Source organism: Haplochromis burtoni, unplaced genomic scaffold (genome assembly GCF_018398535.1).
Source record: "Haplochromis burtoni strain Fernald_Lab_line unplaced genomic scaffold, NCSU_Asbu1 Contig_847, whole genome shotgun sequence".
Classification (NCBI taxonomy): Eukaryota; Metazoa; Chordata; class Actinopteri; order Cichliformes; family Cichlidae; genus Haplochromis; species Haplochromis burtoni.
Window position 1 is genome coordinate 89,686 of NW_024583208.1, and position 20,297 is coordinate 109,982.

Genomic DNA, 20,297 nt, shown 5'->3' on the forward strand with positions numbered 1-20,297 from the left:
AATATTGATAGTTGTTTTATGAATTACTCTCCTTGTGCTGCCTGAGATCATAAAAACAGCATAAACAGCATGTCGTGTGTATTATTGCATTTATTTATTATTCATTTATATTCCCTGCAGGTGCGAAGGAGTCCAGTCCCTGTCATCTATTACACAAACCTCCTCCTCTCCAATCTAATCCAGATCTGCATAATGATTGTTTGGTTATTAAGAATAGGAAGCAGCATACCTGCTGTTATTCACCTCTCGTGTGTGATGGCCAGTCTGTACTTCAGGATGTGCATTGCTCTGGAAAGGTACCTGTTCGTCTTTTAGTGTGTGTACCTGCATGTCTCTGAACATTATATTGTACTGTGAAGCATCCTTACAGTCAGAATCATATTATTCTACACTGTGATGATACAAATTAGTGTCTCTCCTCTGTTGCAGGTGTTTTCACATCACATATCCACTGTTGGACTGCCTCAGACAAACGAGGAGTTCTGTGCTGGTCTGTGTCCTTGTCTGGGCTTTTTGTATAGTCAGTGTCCCTCTTGCCATAGTCTTACATGAATTAGAACGATTAATTATTCATGCCCCCCTCCCAGGCCCCCTGTTCATCTTCTGCTTAGCTCGGACCTTCAGAGCCCTGCCTGCTGCCACCTCAGTGCCCACTGAGGAGAAACGTCGAAGTCTAGGAATTTTAATTCTGTTGTTCTTTTACTACTTTCTAATCGTTGTTTCCACAATCATCAGTAACATATTTCGTTACTTTTCTGTTGTTTTGGGGTTTTTTTTGCTCAGTCCTTTTGTGGACCTGATTCTGTTTCTTTTCATGCTAAAAGGATGCATTGACAAGCTGCTGGCATGTCTGTGCTCAGCTGATGGAAGAGTGTGACTGACAGCAAAGACAGGTGGGCTGATGAAAACACAGTTATAGAGAAATGGGCATCAAACTTTACAAATTCTGACAAATTAACCAAACACCATCCTCCACAAATATCAGACTCTCCGCCATACCCATTCCCACAATCATCTGTCCTGTTTATGTTTTATCTTCTATGGACTTTCTCAGTCCTTTCATGGACTTGATTATGTTTCTTTTATGCATTGACAGGCTGCTGGAGTGCCTATCTAAATGTTGTTCACCTTTTTTTTCTTTCCCACATAGGTTTTAGTAGTCTACTTATTTTTTGCTTATAATTTTGTTTGCCACATCATTTTTCTTTGTTTCTACAGTATGTCCAAATAATACCTTGTCCCTTGAGAACGAAAAAAAAAACAAAACAAGATAATGGATACAAGCAGCTGAAATGGGCTTCCTCCGAAGGGTTGCTGGCCTCTCCCTTAGAGAAAGGGTGAGAAATTCGGTAGATGGAATTTGGATGGATTTCTTCTTCTTTTTTTAAATGATAATGGGTTTTCTTTCTGTGGATTTAGGGCTAACATTTGGTTTTTCTGGATTATATTTGTGTTTCGTTACATTAACATTTCCATTTCCTCCCTTGTACTGACTTTTGGAAATAATACTGTACTATTTGTTATGTTTGTCATATATCTATATGCAGCCAAGACAATCCTTGTAGCTGATGACAGTGATTTCAATAATGAAGCTGCTTCAAAACAGCTTCAGATATTGCAGCAGGAGGCAGCAACTTAATGTCATCATCGCTCCTTTGTTGTTAATAAGTGGACTGAACAAACAGCAAGAATACTTGTGATGTGTGACATGGACAAGAGTTTGGTACAAGTTTTAAAACACATAAAGACGCTTTTGTATATTCAATGCTTTTAAAGATGAAATAAAAGAGTCTTACATCACTGTAAATAATATTCATTTAGTTCGGTTTACTGCACTGTTGACATGAGACACAGCAGTATGTTTAAATACAGGACTGTTATTTTTCTGTCTGTTCAATGTTTCTTCAGGGCTGTATTGGTGAAATAAAACAAATATTGCTTGAAAAAATAGCTTTTTCTGACTTCAGTATGACTGTAGTATGGAGTCTACATTTAATAAAGGACAACAGGTGGCAGTTCTCTGGTTTTATAAAGATGTAAAGTTAAAGTCTATGAGAAAATTGCTTGTTGTTGCTGTCATCTATGGCCACAGTAAACTCCTCACAGATACATTTATGTTGTCAGTTGATAGTTTGAATCTTAAACAGGCCTACCATATAAAAGTATCTCAATATGTCAGTCATCTATGCAGGACCCTGTTCATGTAGAAATATTTCTATTTCTGCCTGGCAACACCACAAACTGCTGATCACTGGGTTTATAAACAACCTAAAGCAGTTGCCAAGCATTAAAAGTACTTGTACAAAGCAAACATGGGAACACAGATCATATGAAAAAGTGTACAGAAAATTAATATTTTAAGGGGAAAGAAATCAATACATAACTGTTAACTATTTAGATTTTTTAAAAAAGCAAAAAATCAAAAAGTATCATAATAAAAAGCTTTACTTTTCCTTTACTTTGTATTATTAGTTTCATGTAGCCACTATGTTAGGTATAAAACAGCACAGATCAACTGATTATGTATACGAAATATTGTGGGTACATGTTGGAGAAAAAAAAAGTTGTTTCTATGCTGAAAATAAACCATCTGCACTTTGAGTGTGACCACATGTCTGTGGGGGTGGGGTGTTAATTAGGCCACCACAACTTCTACGTTCAAGACAAACTCATCATATTACACATTTTACCCACAGTTTCATCTGAAAGCAGACCTCATGTAAATAAAGACAATGTTTACAATTGTTATTAGTATGTCATGGTGAGTTCTGTGTAGCATGCAGGATGTAGGACACTCTACTGAAACTGCACTTATTAGAGTCTCCAGTGTTTATGTAAAGCCTCTGTGGATCACCTGCAAGTTGTTCAGAATGCTGCTGCAAAGCTTCCAAGTCTTCTAAATACTCTCACGTTACACCTCTGCTGATCCAGTTGCACTGGCTCCCCATAAAATTCAGAATCCACTTCAAGATTTTGACTTTGACATTCAGGGCTCTGCCTAGACAAGCGCCAACCTATATCAGAGATCTTTTACATCCGTACATCCCCAGCAGGTCCCTGAGGTCATGTGATCAGGGCTTGGACGTCCAGCATACGAGGCTGAAAACGAAAGGCGATAGAGCATTTGTAACTGTGGCCCCCAGACTCTGGAACTCCCTTCCTTTGAGTCTGAGATGGGTGTACTCCATGGTTTCACTTAAAAAAACAGCTAAAAACTCATCTTTTTAAACTTGCTTTTGGTTGATTTCTGTTTTTATGTTTTAGCTTTTTTGTGAAGCAGAAAAGAGCCAAAAGTGACTAGACGGGAACGTGGACACAAGAAGAGTACAGAGTACACATGGGAACAGAGACTAAACACGGGCCATAATGCGGATCGCCCCGTGCAAGGTCTGCACGGCATTAACGTGTTAGCACGGGTAGCTTGTTAACGCGTTCACACTGTGCAGCCCATCTGCATTAACTCGCTAATGGAGAATTGCCACACATCATGTGGAATGAGATCTCCCAGGACACAAGCAATCATCCTATTGTCAGGCATGCGTACAAGGATGTGGGAGCAATAAAAATTACTGAGTATTTTGAGCTGCTACTGATGAAATGTCTGCAAAATAGACTAACCTGATGCATAGTATTTTAATTGGATTTTCATGGTTTGTTTGAATTCAGAGCTCGTTGACAATTTAATTTCAACCAAATAATTTAGCATGCTTTTGTCACGGCCTGGGTCTAGGGGCCCAGCGCTCATGTATTTTGGTGTTTTTTGTCTCTTTCTTGTTTCTCCTAGTGGTGTGCGGATCGATACTGAAATATCGATTCATCCTGTACCAGTTATTTATGTTCTAGAATCGATTCTCATATTAAAATATCAATATTTTAGTGCCTTGGGGTAAATTTGTAGTTTATCATTAAAAGGAACGCAGTGGAAAGAAACTATATCATTCGGATCATCTAAATTGAAAGGAACTATTTCCTCTTCTGCCTTTCATAGTCACATGCAAAATACGGCTGTATAAATGTGTTGTAGCCCCTTGGCGCGCGCACTCACAACAATGGCTGAGCGCAAACAAAGTCACGTGTGGACATATTTTGCCTCCACAAACAGCCATAACGCGGTTTGCAATACATGTGGCAAGACAGTGACAGACAAGACAGTGAGGTGTTGTGGCAACACCACTAACCTCGTCAAACACCTCAGAGTAAATCATATCACAGAATATGACGAGCGTATGTTGAGGAGAACTGAAAAGGAGGAGAGGGACAGGTGCTGCTAGCGTGAGATAGACGTCTCCCGCGGAGTCATTTAGTGCTGTGTTCAAAGTGTTCAAATAGTGCACAACTTTTTTATTTCTATATAATTCTGCATTATTAAGCAATAAGAACAAGTAAGTTGATGTCCTGTAATCAATATGAAGCTATAATTTGAAATACAATAAAACATTAAATTTTTGTACCACCCTGAATTTTACTTGGTATCAGATCGTAAAGGAAATCAGTGGTATCGCACATCACTAGTTTCTCCGTCTCCCTGTGTGTGTGTGCTATGTTATGTTCGCACTCCCGGATGTTTTGGTTGCCAGAAGGATGGCGATCTTGGAAGTATTCCTGTGCTGGAGGCAGCCACACCTGCCGCTCGTCACCTGCAGCCACGAGATCACTCTCGTTAGGAGCGACCTATTTAAGAGTGTGGCTGAGCTCTAGTCAGTGCGGGATTCTGAATGTCAAACTTGTTAAGTACAGCTGTTGACTAGTAAGTGTGAAAGACCTTGCTACTGTGGATTGCCTGCTGAACTGTTTGTGTGTCACCATGAGCCAGGAGCGGAGTGTATCTTCACTGGATTGATTCATTGATTGGAATTTACAGTCTTACATATTTGTTCAATATGTGCATTGAAGGACATGTCCTGGTCAAAAATGACTCCAAGGTTCCTCACAGCGTTACTGGAGGCCAAGGTAATGCGTACTGTGCTGCCGTGGTTTGTATCATATCTATCTAATAGACTCCAGTTTGTGCATGTAAATGGAGAGTCCTCTTCACACACTGAGGTTAATTATGGAGTTCCACAGGGTTCAGTGCTAGGACCAATTCTGTTTACACTATACATGCTTCCCTTAGGCAGCATCATTAGAAGACATAGCATACATTTACACTGCTATGCAGATGACACCCAGCTCTATCTGTCCATGAAGCCAGATAACACACACCAATTAGTTAAACTGCAGGAATGTCTTAAAGACATAAAGACCTGGATGGCCGCTAACTTTCTGCTTCTTAATTCAGATCAAAACTGAGGTTATTGTACTCGGCCCTGAAAATCTTAGAAATATGGTATCTAACCAGATTCTTACTCTGGATGGCATTACCTTGGCCTCCAGTAATGCTGTGAGGAACCTTGGAGTCATTTTTGACCAGGACATGTCCTTCAATGCACATATTAAACAAATATGTAAGACTGCTTTCTTCCATTTGTGCAACATCTCTAAAGTTAGAAATATCCTGTCTCAGAGTGACGCTGAAAAACTAGTTCATGCATTTATTACTTCCAGGCTGGACGACTGTAATCGACTGTAATCCCCCACGTCTCACCTGTCTGCAGCTGCCACGCCGCCATCTTCATCTAAACCACCTGCTATAGCCACGGCATCCTCTGCTCACACCCCTGTGGCTACTAGTCTTCAGTCAAGCCCAGCCACATCTCAGCCAGAGCCTGAGGTCTGCGCGCTGGAGGGATCTGCTCAGTCCGAGCCGGAAAAAATTAGCCAAGCAATAGACTGCCGACATGCCTAGAATGTACCCGACGTTTGGCAGCTGGGATGCAGCACCCACATGACCCTAAACTAGATAAGCAGTTTGCTAAAAGGAAAAATTGAAAAAGACTCTAAACATGGAGTGTTGAATCATTAAAATTAAGTGGTTATTTTAATGTTAACAAATAAAATAGAAGTCTGACAAATAAAAGTCTGACAATCAAACACTTTCCAGGTACACTCTGCAGATTAATCTTGCTACAAAAGTAGCCCAGTAACCAAAAGTAGTAAAGTGTAATAATGTCACATCACTGAACCAGATACAGTCATGTCATAAAATTAGCAGATCCCATGTTAACTGCTGGGCTTTTGACATACAGATGAGTGAATAAAAGAAACTCATTAAAGCCAATCATGTGCTCACAGCTCCACTATTATTTACTTTCTCTAAATTCCTGGGATTATTAGAGGGCTGAACACTATTCTTTAAAATATATATTTTCATCTTTTGGTGCTTTCATTATGTTTGAAAAGAATGTTTTAAAAAAAATCTCCTTTAGACATTTAACTTGTATGTCATTTGATTGAAGAAGAAAAACACATGATGTTTCTACATTTTCAGGAACCTCTACACGTGGCTAGACTGTTATTCCACAGCACAGCACTTAACAACAATTTTTTACATTTAATATAAGATGAATGTGATCACTCACATAACAACTATATGCATCTCTACAGAATGACAGAGTCAAAATGTCTGTATCCTATATACAGGTTTTTTTTTTTTGGTCATAACAGGTTTTTCATCTGTGTTGCTCCTGCAGAAAAAGGAAAACACTGACACCTGCTGTTCACTTTTTGTAACTGCTTCTGATAATGTCTGTGAAGGTTCTCAGTCATCCAGGTCATCGTAGTCAAAGGAGCTTGCAAAGAAAAGCGTCTGGACTTCTTTAAGTTGCTTGAAGACGTTTCACCTCTCATCCGAGAAGCTTCTTCAGTTCTAAGGTCAAATGGTGGAGAGTCCCAGATTTAAACCTAGTGGGAGTATCCCCCCACAGAGGGACAAAAGTACCAGTACCTCCTCTTTGACTCCCATCACCCTCTGGAACACAAACTTGGGGTAATCAGGACCCTACACCACCGGGCAGACACCGGGCGCCAGTGTCCGGCAGCCTCGCCTCTGTCAGTGCGCCCCAGGGTGGCTGTGGCTACAATGTAGCTTGCCATCATCAGTGTGTGAATGTGTGTGTGAATGGGTGGATGACTGGATATGTAAAGTGCTTTGGGGTCCTTAGGGACTAATAAAGCGCTATATAAATACAGGCCATTTACGATTTAATAATAACAACAATAACAGTTGTCTAAGCATTTCACTGCATATCGTACTGTGTATGACTGTGTACGTGACAAATAAAATTTGAATTTGAATTTGAAACAGTTTTTGAGTATCTGAATGATTTGAAGAATTGCCAGAATTAAAAAACAGGGGAATAACAACACAGGGCAGGCTGCAGTGATTTAATAATCACTGAATTAATCATTCATATTACAATAAAAATGAAAGTTTCATGCTCACATATTAATTTAAAATGATCTAATGAAAATTAATGAGTGATTTAACAAGTTAGTCCAGTTGACTGTAGACTCTTTCTTGGGTTTATCTAGGCACAAACCCCGCTGGAACACAAGACCAACAAACTGCACAACAAAACAAAACAAGACAAGACAGAGCTCTTTGTCTTTGTGGCTCACGAGGGAAGTCAGTCAAAGTTGAGGAAAAGATTCCTTCACCTGAACCCAACCAACTTCGACTGATTCCTTTGCTACAGCCCTTTTTATTGTTAACAAGTAATCATTCATGGATATGCAATTACAAATACATCCTTAAGCAGGCATATCTGAGCAACATCAGTGTCTGTATTCTGTGTGTGTGGGTGTGTGTAGGTGCGTGTGTGTGTGTTTCCAGCCATATTATAAATAGACATTAAACTGTATGCAGAAAAGAAGAAGTAAGCGTCTTGCTAAACTATAAGAACAGGAACTTGCAATGGGTCATGTCTCAAATACACATTTAAAGGTGTGAACTCTGGCACGTTTAAAGAAAACAGAACAGGACAGTTTGGTTTCAAAAGCTATAATGGAATTATAACATCGAGACTGCTTCTTCTCATCTCACAAGTGCACAAAGAATCTTATCAGACCTAATATGATGATTTTTATCAGCATACAAATGATTATATGTAAGTTTTCAACCAGCGTTGCATATCTGGCTCTTTGCTTACTCAGGGTGGCGCTGGTGACTTGCCCGCTGGCTTTTGGGTGGGAAAATGCGTTAAATCTCCCTTTTGAATATGCATCTTCAACAGCTTCAGTTTGTTGACAAACGCAAACATACTTTGCACCAGGTCAGGCAGCATTTTTAACTTACCCCGCAGGACCAGGTTCAGTCTGTCCCGAGTGACACAGCATGTTGACCAAAAAGGCCAGATCCATAATCCACTCGGGATAGTCCTTGTCGTTCTTTTCCATAAAAAGTTTCACAGCATCCAAAAGCTCAAACAAGCGAGAGACTACCTGGCCTTTTGACAGCCACCTCAAAGTGCAGTGCAGCGGCAGGTCGCCTGGAAGCCCTTGGTCCAGCTAAGCGATGAGATTCTTGAATTGCCTGTGGTTAAGTGCATGTTCACAGATCCCATCATGGCTGGTGCTCCATCTGTGGCTATTGCAGTTCATTTCGTTATGTGCAGATTTGCTGTTTCTTTCACATCTATGCCACGGGTTCTGTGTTTTAATGGCACAATATCCAGGAGTTCTTCTTTGATCACACAATCATTTGACACAGTTGGCAATATTTGCACGGTCTGAGGCTTGTCTTGTATATCACAACTCTCATCCAATGCAACACTAAAATACTCACATGCTTGAAGGTCAGAGTGCAACTGTGATTCAATAGCCGTGTTAATGTCCGATATTCTGTGTTCGACAGTGTGGCAGGACAGTTGGATGTCTGATACCATGCGTTTTAGTTTGTTGTTTTCAGGAGACAAGATTTCAACAACGTCACTGAGGCATTTTTTTTAACGAACTACCCTTCACTGTATGGCTTTTTAGTCCGTGCAATGTTCCAAGCCAGCTGATAGGATGCGAGCATTATGGTCTCTGACCGCTTCGTAAATCTTTGGAAAAACTGTGACTGCTTTCTGCCTGACTTTTCAAAGTGGCCAACTCGTGCTTGCAAAGTTCAGTCCCTTTTGGAAATTTCTGGTCGATGTTAGCATGACGTGAGCTGAAGTGGCGGTGAAGCTTTGAAGCTTTGAAATGCACTAATGATGTTTGACATATAAGGCAGAATGGCGTTCAACAAAAAAATATAAACTCTCCCACTCTGTTAAAAACGTCTTGTCTTCATCTTCATATTTTGGTTTTGCTGTGCATTTTTTCCCTGCCATTTTGAGGGCGAACTTGCCCCTACTGGGAAACTTTGCGGTATTTTCATCTCAAACACATGCGCATTTGATGAAAATACCGTATTGAACTCAAACGAAGCGAACACGCACATTTAACAACAACAACAACCAAACTTTGATATCAACATAAGAACCGCATGAAACCAGGCAAAGAGCCGCGTGTGGCTTTCACTTCTCTTTGATAGAGTTTCAAACTTCAAGATAAAGACTGTTAAACTCTCATGTTATCAACCACCTGAAGCAAGTGCTGAATTCACTGATATAAAACATTAATTGGAACATAGATTATGAGAAAAAATGGATTAAAAATTAATGCTTTTATAGGTTTAAAATATCAGATATGAACTACTAACTTGGTCGTTAACAATTTAAAGAAGAAAAACATTCATAAATCATAAGTATCATAGATAAATTGTTTACTTTTCCTATTAGTTTCATGTGGCCACTTTGTTGGGTTTAAGAAACACAGATGGAAAGATGAGTTATTGTAAATTAAAGTTAAAGGTGGGCCACATCCTGAAAAAGAAAAACTCTATGTTAAAAATCAACCATCTACTCTGAGCTGTGAGTGACCTCATGTCAGTGGGGGTGGGGTGTAACGTAGACTACCACAACTTCCCTGTTCAAGACAAACTCATTATACTTCAGATTTTACACTCAAGTTCAACTGAAAGCAGTTCTCAGGTGAGTGAAGGCAATGTTTACAATATTATTATTATTTGTACTTGAAGAGGAGCATAAATATGATGAAACAGCCTCATAAATAGGACTGTCGGTGTCATGTGATTGTACTCATAATGCGATTAATATAGAATAAAAATGAATGATATTTAATCGTGATTAGGGCGGTCATGGCTCAAGAGTTGGCAGTTCGTCTTGTAATCGGAAGGTTGCCATTCCAAGCCCCGGCAGTGTCGGTCGTTGTGTCCTTGGGCAAGACACTTCACCCGTTGCCTACTGGTGGTGGTCAGAGGGCCCGATGGCGCCAGTGTCCGGCAGCCTCGCCTCTGTCAGTGAGGGTGGCTGTGGCTACAATGTAGCTGCCATCACCAGTGTGTGAATGGGTGGATGACTGGATGTGTAAAGCGCTTTGGGGTCCTTAGGGACTAGTAAAGCGCTATATAAATACAGGCCTTTTTTCTTTTTATCATTTACTCATTTCTTTTGTGTTTGCAGTTTGTTCTTCTGTGTAAAATAGTGAATGGAAATGTGTGTATTGTTAACACACTAAATAAACCAGATTCTGTCCAGATTGTGTCAGTTTAATTTTATTTATAATCAAAGTGAAATTATTTTTATTTCACTCTGGTTGCTTTATATAGTAAGTAGTGCTGTCAAAATTAACGTGTTAACGCAAATTAATCCGCCATCATGGTCAACTCGATTAAAATGAACGCATCTGGAGTGCAGAATGACTCAAAATCCCTGAAATGTTTCTGCCAACACATTTTGGGCAGTTTGTCCAAGTAGAGTTACCTTCGCACATACGCAAACGGGCAGTTGATCTGGTAGTGACGGGCAGCTGAACCAATCAACTCAATCTGGAAGATGATAAACGGACATTGGCCCTCTTGATGGGAAATTTGAGTATTAAAAAATAACAAGACGGAACAGTCGACCTACATAAAGTATTATGTGCATTGTGCAAGAAGGAATTTTCTTTTCACCGAAGCGCTTCCAGCTTAAAATATCACATTGACGCAAAGCATACGTTAGTCGAGGATGCTGTTAGCACTTTGGCTAACGTGTCACCCAGCCTGCGACAAACCACTCACAGAGCATCGAGGACTCAGCAAGTCTACCTCGGAAATATTGACTGACACAATTGCCAAATGGATTGCAACAAACTGCAGACCTATTAATATGATTGAGAACATGCACTTTACATAGCTTTGGTTCCTCGTTTCAAGGACTTGAAGTGCCTCCCCAAGAGTGACAGAGAGAGAGTGGATAAATGCTTTTGTTTTCTGTTAACATGAATGTTCAAGATGTTTAATAAACACGTTAAGTGCGTATATTTTCCCTTTTTTGTTGAGTCTATTTGCTCATGCAAAATGAAATGAGATTAATATAGAATAAAAATGAAAGATATTTAATCGTGATTAATCACAACTAATCCACAGTAACCCTGTGATGAATCTGATTAAACAGTTTAATTGTTTGACAGCATACTTACCTATTAGCATAAGTGTCAAACTCTGGCCCACGGGCCAAATTTGGCCTTATTACATTTGGCCCGCAAAGCCATTCCAAATTATTATTAGAGTTGGCCTACTGGTATTATACAGCTAATATATATATATATATAAATATTGTTTAGTATTAAGCTTTGCTTGTTCCATATTCAGTTTTTCAGCAAAACTTGTTTGAGTCCATAAGAAGAGCTTCATTCTTAAATCTGGAATAAGATTTTTTTTTCAATAAATATTAACGTTAGCCCGCGACCTTGTTCCAGTGTTGAATTTTGGCCCACTGTGTATTTGAGTTTGACACCCCTGGTATATAGGTTTTTTTGAAGTTGTATTTCACAGGAGAGAACCTGTGTTAAAAGATTGAAGAAAACTATTCAAATTCTCTTTGAATTTAAGCATGCATTCTTTGTGTTTATTCTGCTTTTACTTCATTAAATTACATAAATGTCAGTTACAAGCTTAAATATAAAGTTGAAAAATGTAATTGCAACCAGGCTATTGATCAAGTAATTGCAATTAATCGCGATTAATTACCGAAAATTGTGAGATTAGTTATTTTTTTAATCTATTGACAGGCACTAATATAAATACAAATAAATTATGAAAAGTAATGATATTGTGCTCTTTGCTTCCATATATATAGTTAATGTGGACTGAACTAATTGTACTAAAATTAATTGCCATACCCCTTATCTCAAATCAGATATTTTATTTTTGTATCTTTACTTGCTTGACTGTGAATGTTTGTGAGTGAGATGTAGAGTGAGTTACCACAACTTCCCTGTTGAACACAAGCTCTAAAAACATCCTCACTAGTGACAGGTGACTAGTTCTGGTGGAAGCAGTACTGCGCAAAGTAATGTAAATGCTTACAATTATTAACATAAAGTCATGACACTTTATATACACTTGTAAATGTGTATATCAGGGGTCCCCAATCCCAGTCCACAAGGGCCGGTGTCCCTGCAGGTTTAAGATGTGTCCTTGATCCATCACAGCTGATTTAAATGGATAAATGACCTCCTCAAAATGTCTTGAAGTTCTCCAGAGGCCTGGTAATGAACTAATCATGTGATTCAAGTGTGTTGACCCAGGGTGAGATCTAAAACCTGCAGGACACCGGCCCTCACGGACTGGGATTGGGGACCCCTGGTGTATATGCTCATCAACTAGCTGAACTTAATTCTACTCAGTTTACTTGACAGAGAAATGTTAGTTTTTAAATCACAATGCATAAAAATTGATTATTTTGTCATTTTGGTTCAAAATCATTTTATCAACTTTATCTACTTCCGGTTGCGCCGTAAGATGGCTGCACCGACGAGAGCTCCCAGTCATCTCAGCAAAAAGGTTATTATTTATTTTGTACTGCTTTCTATTTCTGTGCGCACAGCGCGATCATACACTCGGTATGACAGACAAACGCTTTTGGAGCTACGTTCGTCAGCCAGTTCGGACTATATCCCATACATATATACATATATTTATATATATGTACACACTAGTGATTAAATATATTTAGACAGTTAACCAAAAATCTCTTTTTTCTTTTACTACATCTTATTAATATTTTGCTCTTACTATTTTTCTATTTATTTTTTATTTATTTATTTATTTTTTCTTCTACTGTACCATTCTGCTGAGTGACTGTCTTTTGCTCATCAAATACATTTCATTGCGATGCTGACCCTGTGTTAACTTGCATATGACAAATAAAACTGAAAACTGAAAACTGAAAAACAAAGTATTTAGACACATAAATCCAGACTGCTACAGGCACAATCTTGAAAACAATGTTGTGTTACACAAGTAAACCCAGTTTTGCAAGTAAAAATAGCCCTTTATTGTCATTGTCATTGTACAAGGAAATTGTACATGTACAATGACTTGTTTGCTTTCTCACCATTATTTTTATCCATCATTTGATGTTTAGCTAACGGTGTTACACTCTTGCTTTTTCCAACACTAGCTTTTCCAATAGCTATCTTCTGGAGGAACTTCATCACAGATTGAGCTTGAGGTGGGATGGAAAGTGGGATGGGGCTTATCCTCGTGGTGCTAACAATCTGCGGGAGCATCTGTATTGCTTTGACCATCGTGGTTATCTGTGGTGTGTGTTTTTCAGTAAGTAAATAATAACTTATATTCATGTCTCTTTATATCTGTCATGATGTGAATAATTTGAGGAAAACAATCTCTCCAATACAATAATGCATGGCACTATTATGCTCACATTTCTACTACAGTCTGTAGATACATTTGTCTTTGTGTTTTTTAATATAACTTTAATTTATGATTATTACAATTAAGGTATTTCTTCAGTATTCTCAATGAACAGGAACTTGTAGGTTTTAACTGGAAGATGTGAAACACATTATGGAACCGCATGTCATGTTAGGCGATCATGGCTCAAGAGTTGGGAGGTCGCCTTGTAATCGGAAGGTTGCCGGTTTGAGCCCCGGCTTGGACAGTCTCGTCGTTGTGTCCTTGGGCGAGACACTTCACCCGTTGCCTACTGGTGGTGGTCAGAGGTGGCGCCAGTGTCCGGCAGCCTCGCCTCTATCAGTGTGCCCCAGGGTGGCTGTGGCTACAATGTAGCTGCCATCACCAGTGTGTGAATGACTGGATGTGTAAAGCGCTTTGGGTTCCTTAGGGACTAGTAAAGCGCTATACAAATACAGGCCATTTACCATTTATGTGGTAACTTGAGGCAGACAGAAACGGGGTTAATTAGGCCTCGATTTCAATTTACCTCAATTTGATTCAGTGTTATTTATATAGCTGACAATCATAACAACAGTTACCTCAAGGCCCTACAGTACTACAAAGAAACACTATCAATCATATGAGCCCTATAATCAAGCACTTTGGCAACAGTTGCGAGGAAAAACTCCCTTTTGACAGGAAGAAACCTCAAGCAGAACCCGGGTCAGGGAGGGGCGGGGCCATCTGCCGTGATCAGTTGGGTTTAGGGAGGAAGACAGAACAAAGACATCCTGTGGAAGAGAGCCAGAGATTAATAATAACTAATAATTAAATACAGAGAGTTGTATAAACATATGTTGGGGGGAAAAAGTGGCCGAAGAAGAAACACTCTGGGAATCCCCAGCAGCCCACACCTATTGTAGTGTAACTAAGGAAGGATTCAGGGTAACCTGGTCAAGCCCTAAGTATGTGCTTTAGCAAAAAGGTAAGTTTTAAGCCTAATCTTAAAAGTAGAGAGGGTGTCTTTCTCCCAATTTCTCCCAGTAAGCTGGTTCCACGGAAGAGGGTCCTGAAAACTTAAGGCTCTGCCTCCAGAGTACAAAGTAATTTAGGCAGGAAACAATGTGGGCTAGTTTAGGAAAAAAAAATCAACAAAGGCTAATATTACTGTGTAACCTTGAGATGGCGATAGACCAGCAACAAAGTCCAGGGTTCCTGCCATGTGGGGTAGTGGACCAGTGATTTAAGCCCCCAGGTAAGTCAGCCAATAGTATAGGAGGAAGGCAGTCGAAATTAATCAAGCATGGGGACTACCTACTTGTCACCCGTTGAGATGTTTCGCCTCTTTGAGATAAGTGATGCTTTTATGGTCAGTCCAGACGATGAATGGTTGGATGTGGATAGGTGTTGGGGTAAATAACTCTTTGGGCTAAGAAAAAGGCTTTTGCTTCTGACTACTGAAAAGAGATTTTGAAAAGTGATGTGAGTAAGAGGGACCAATCTGACTATGGTTCCAGATGAAGAAGAGATAGAAGTCTCCAGGAAACTCCAAAGTCCAGGAAACCTTGTAAAAAAACTGAACATTAGACACGACACAGTCTGATCAATGAGGTCTAAACTCCTAAACTCCTTATGATATGCCACTCATGTCTTCATTCTCATGTCATGCTCAGAAACATTTCCACAATAATAATTAAAGTAAAAGCAAGTGGAAAAATGTATGTTGTCACTACAAAAACAATTTATAAAAAGAGAGTTAGTTTAAGACGTGTAATGTATAACTGCATTAATGCATTTTTTTTTCTGTTGCAGTTGCGATGGGATCAGGCTCCTGTCACATATTACACAAGCCTCCTTGTCTTCAATCTATTCCAGTTCCCATTTGTAATGGCCATGAAGATCAGCGATACATCCTTCAGTATTCCTCTTGTCATTTATCTCGCTGGTTTGATGGTCACTCTTTACTCCAAGATGTGCATTGCTCTGGAAAGGTACCGCTCTGTGTTTCAGTGTGTGTACTTGCACGTGTATGGACATTATATTATACTATGAAGCATCATTATGTTCAGACATATACCTTTCTGTACTGTGATAATCAGAATATCTATATTACATATTTTGCAGGTATTTTTTCATCGCATTCCCGCTGCTGAACTACATCAGGCAACCTAAAGGTTCTGTGCTGGTCTTTGTTTTGCTCTGGGTCCTTTGTATTGTTAGTGCTGCTCTTGCTGTAACCACAGAAGACGTTTCACGCTTAATCATTCATGCCTTTTTCCCTGCCCCCGTGTTAATCTTCTGTTTAGCTGGAACTATCAAAGCCCTGCCGGCTGCCACATCAGTGTCCATTGAAGAAAAGCGAAGAATTGTGGGAACTTTGGTTTTGTTGCTATTTAACTACTTTCTGATAAACCTACCTGCAGTTAATCTATCAATATATCTATCTGGCAACACTGACCAATATTGCATTGCATTCCTAATTTTTTTTCTTTTCAATCACTTTGTAGACTTTACCCTGTTTATTTTCATGCAGAACGGGCCCATTGACAAGCTGCTGGCATGTATGTACTGCTGCAGTTTCGCTGCAGCAGATATCAGCAGCAGATCATCAGTGTGACTGATGGTAGCACAGGGAGTTGGGTTCATGCATTCAGAGACAAAGAGAGAACGGGATGGGGACTCACATGAAGGTAGAGCTTAGAGATTTGAGTGAATTAAGCAAACACCATCATCTGCAAATGGACATCGGACAGCTCCAGGATTTTAGAACTGCTGTTCTCAGTTGAAGCATCTTTGGCTATTGACCACCTGGCATCCAGTTCTCAGTCAATCTGAACCCGCCTAACAGGAAGCATTGTTTTATTGGAATGAATGAATTCTCCTGTACTCTTAAAAAATAGTCCTTTATTAATGTTACATTTACATTTCAGCCTTTTTTGTCCTTTTTTGAGTTTTGTGTTCCTCACAATAACATTTGTGTTTCCTCTGATCTACTAGTTATGATTCCATTATGTAAAACTAGTAATATGAAATATGTACCTGCATATGTGCTTTGGCTGTGTTGGTTACCTGAATATAGTGATTCAATGTTGAGACTTTGTTTTGAAAACTTCTTTTACATGTTGGATTAAAAAAATTACAAGAAAAAAAAAATTAAACTGGAAGTTTTTGTTTTCAGTTGAACTAGCTGATCACAGTGCACAGTGAACATCTATGCAAATGCATGTCAGCAATCCTTTTAAGGCTTTTTATACATTTCATATACTTTTTTCCACACTTACTCTGGGAAACGATACGTGTGACTTTCCTATACCTTCCTTTTGAAGCAAACAGTTTAGTTACACGATTTGCTAGTATATGATGCTGATGGTACATTAGATAACAGATATCAGAGGAGGCATAACAAGGACTGGGAGAAAAACAGAAGGACACAAACAGGAAGAGAGATATTTTTACTAAGGTGTTGTCATATTACATTAAAACTACTTTGTATAACTACTGCTATATAATATATTGCCAAAAGTTTTCACTCACCAATCCAAATAATTGAATCAGGTGTTTCAGTCAATTCTTTAACAACAGGTGTATAAAATCTTCTCCAAACTGACAATCTGGTGCTTTCTGTGACTGAGCTTTCAAAGTCTGATCTTGTTGAATCTGTGAAATCGCTGAGTTCTGTTTTTAGAGCGTCTCGTTGTCTGCATACATTCTCTTTTTTCGCTCTCATTGCTGCGACTTTCTCTTGCAGAGCCTTTTCCTTTCTCATTTTCTCTTTTAGCTTATCCACTTCTTTTTGCAGGACCTTGTTGAGCTCAGTAATGCTCTTTTTTTCCATTTTCAGGGAATTGTACTCAAGGTTAAAAACTCTTTTCCCTTGGAGGTTTTTCCGGAGCTCTGCAATTTCAGCTTGGAGAGCAGGAGTTGAAATCGCGAGGCTGTCGATCTCTGCTCTAAGTTCACTATTCTGCTGACGCAAAGCCTGTTCCTTAACCAGCTTTGACCGCAGCCCCTCAAGCTCTTTCTGCAGAGTGGTACCTTGGCTGGTAAGAGACTTTTTCTCTGCTTCCAGAGCCTTATAATTTGCCTTAATAGCCTTTCGACTGTCTATTTCTCCATTCAGTCTTTCAATTTCTGTAGTTATCTCGTTATTTTCTTTCTTCAACACTTCTAGCTGTTCCTTTAGTATGCTGTATTTTTTCCTGTTTGTGGAGCTGAAATAGCTCCACACATGACTCCACTTACAATCAGCCATTACTGTCAAATAAGTGAGTGAGCACCTGTGAGTCAAACACAAGAGTAGATCTTCTGCCCTCGTGGATCCCAGCCAAGTTTTGATTTCTTTTGTGTGTGTGTTTTGGTTAATAAAGTTTGTAGGAAAAAACTGAAGTGTCTGTGAATTCAGTTTTCTCACAACCTTTACTGTTATATCAGTGACAAAAAAACAAAACCCCCTCACACCACAACATCCTACAGTTGTAAGTGTTCAGTTTAAAATGATTATGAATGAACACATTTCAGAGGAGGTGTTGGACCAAGAGCTTAAATTGGACATGAAATACTACATGTTTAAAGGCTAATTTACACTATGGAGCACTGCTCTCAAAAACTAACATGGATTTAACACTCTCTCTCTTCCACACAGTCCTCATTTCTCATGTGCTTTATAAACCTGAATATTACAGCAGGGAGGCAGTACAGCCAGGGAACACCCTGTGACGTCACACTCTGGACTGGTACATGTAAAACATGTAAAAATTAATTAAACAACACAGTATTAAATATGTCAGATTTTGACAGCAGGGCTCTGCAGCATAAATGATTTTCATGTCCACTTTAAAAGGAGACCTGCCAAAGCACTAATCAGACTCATATGATCAGCAGCAGTGAGTTTAAACTTACATAAAGGTGAAAACTGGTGTAATTTTTAGGCTTTCAGTCCTATCTCTGGTTGGCATGTCAGAGGCCACACTTTCCTAATGAAGATAGCAATCTTTAAAAAAGTATGTCATTAATCACGTTACATGCCGCCACTTCAACTACTGCTGTGTCTGTGGGTTTTAATGTGGTGGAAACAGGAAGAATAGGGTTGTAACAAGCTCATGAAGTTACAAACATGATTTCAAAAAGTTAGACTAAATCTAACTTTTGCATTTGTTTAAATTTCCAGTTGTGGATTCATTCACAACTTCTGCTCTAGGGAGTATTTCTATAAAAAGACACTCTGTCTTATTTATTTTGCATTAAACCCTGACATCCAAACTCTGTTCAGTATACCATAAAATATAAGATGGGTGCTGCATAAAAGGTCCGCAAAAGAACATAACTCATTCAGAATGCTGAAACTGGATTAACAAGTTAATTTTATCTATCATTCATTTTTATGTGTTATAGTAATGAATATGGAGCTACCAGTATTTACATTTTTGTTCAGGAGACTTGTTCGACTCAGCTGTCTGAGAAATTATCTGCCATGTTTGCACTGAGCAGAATTACTGAATTACTTTTTAGGAGTTTTGTCTAATAATGCTGGAATGCATCTGGCTCTTCAGCGATCCATCTACAGTTCACTGATCCCTCAACAGAAATGGTCTCAGTGGGAGGATGTCTGTGAAGAAGCCTTTGTTAAGGAACGCAAAGACGGATAGACAGCTGGGCTATTCCAAATCACACAAGGACTGGACTGAAAATCAGTGGAAAGGTCAGATGGAGTGAATCCAAATTGTAAATTTTTGGTTCAAATTGTCATCAATATGTATTGTTAACAATTTGTATCGTATATTGTGAGTGTCTTCATCTGTAAAATATGTTAGGATTGTCATAGCTTGGGGCTGCATATAAATGGTTTCTATTTGAAAAAAAAAAAAAACATCATTCAGGCCTAATATTGAAGATTAGGAATGATGATTAGATTTCCAAAATGTTTTCACATTTTGAAAACAGAAAAGCACTGCTAAACACTACTTTGATCTACTGATCTAGTGAGCAGCAACATCTGGAACCCATCAAATTAGCAATAACTATGGTTTGCCTTTCAGGGGCAGGGTCTTCCTGGACATCTCTCCTCCTCCTGGCACACCTGGGATAATCAAGCTCACCTGTTTGTCATCAGCCAATTTGCGGCCAGCATATTTAAACTGGGAGCAAACCTTCATTCTTTGCCTGAGTGTTGCACCGCTTGTTTTAGTGTCTCAAAGCACATTGTGTGCTGTCGGTCCTGCGTGCTGCACAACAACATTCAATATTTAGTAGTTACCGTTATTTACAGTTAGCTAGATTATTGCAATTGTGTTGTGTTTGTTATTTTGTTCTCTTTTTTGCTTGTTTTCTCTTTTTTTTTCTTCTCTCAACAGGTAATCCGGGAGATTTAAGTGCCTTTTCTCACCGTCACTCTTCCCCTCTGTTTTTCTTTCCTCCCTTTCCTTTTTTTTCTTTCTTCCTTTTCTGTCCCGTCTGTAACAACTGAAAATAAAAAACTAAATAATAATAACAAAGGTCAATAAAATTTACCAATAGGGCAAGGCCGTGATGATTCACTTGGTAAAGTAAATTGGTACCTTTGCTGGCCTTCAGGCAACAAATGTGATGGCTAAAGAACCAAACAGGACAGGCAAAAAAAAAAAAAAAAAAAAGTCTGGTAAGTCCGGTTTCAGTTGAATCTCAGTAAAATGCTAATCTGTGTTCTCCTCTG

The 20,297-nt window shown here is 39.1% G+C and overlaps 1 protein-coding gene across 1 annotated transcript; it reads left to right on the forward strand.

Annotated features, from left to right (window-relative positions):
• Positions 1–13,122: 13,122 nt before the first annotated feature.
• Positions 13,123–16,762, forward strand: LOC102309109. The gene is made up of 3 exons (XM_005950767.2): positions 13,123–13,528; positions 15,422–15,600; positions 15,734–16,762. Exons 1-3 carry the CDS (start codon positions 13,430–13,432, stop codon positions 16,224–16,226), a joined length of 771 nt encoding a protein of 256 aa, XP_005950829.1. The 5' UTR covers positions 13,123–13,429; the 3' UTR covers positions 16,227–16,762.
• Positions 16,763–20,297: the final 3,535 nt, after the last annotated feature.

Coding starts and splice junctions, on each gene's coding strand:
- LOC102309109 (XM_005950767.2), top strand. CDS start 13,430: ATGGAAAGTGGGATGGGGCTTATCCTCGTGGTGCTAACAATCTGCGGG. Junction 13,529..15,421: donor TCTGTGGTGTGTGTTTTTCA/GTAAGTAAATAA, acceptor TTTCTGTTGCAG/TTGCGATGGGATCAGGCTCC. Junction 15,601..15,733: donor ATGTGCATTGCTCTGGAAAG/GTACCGCTCTGT, acceptor CATATTTTGCAG/GTATTTTTTCATCGCATTCC.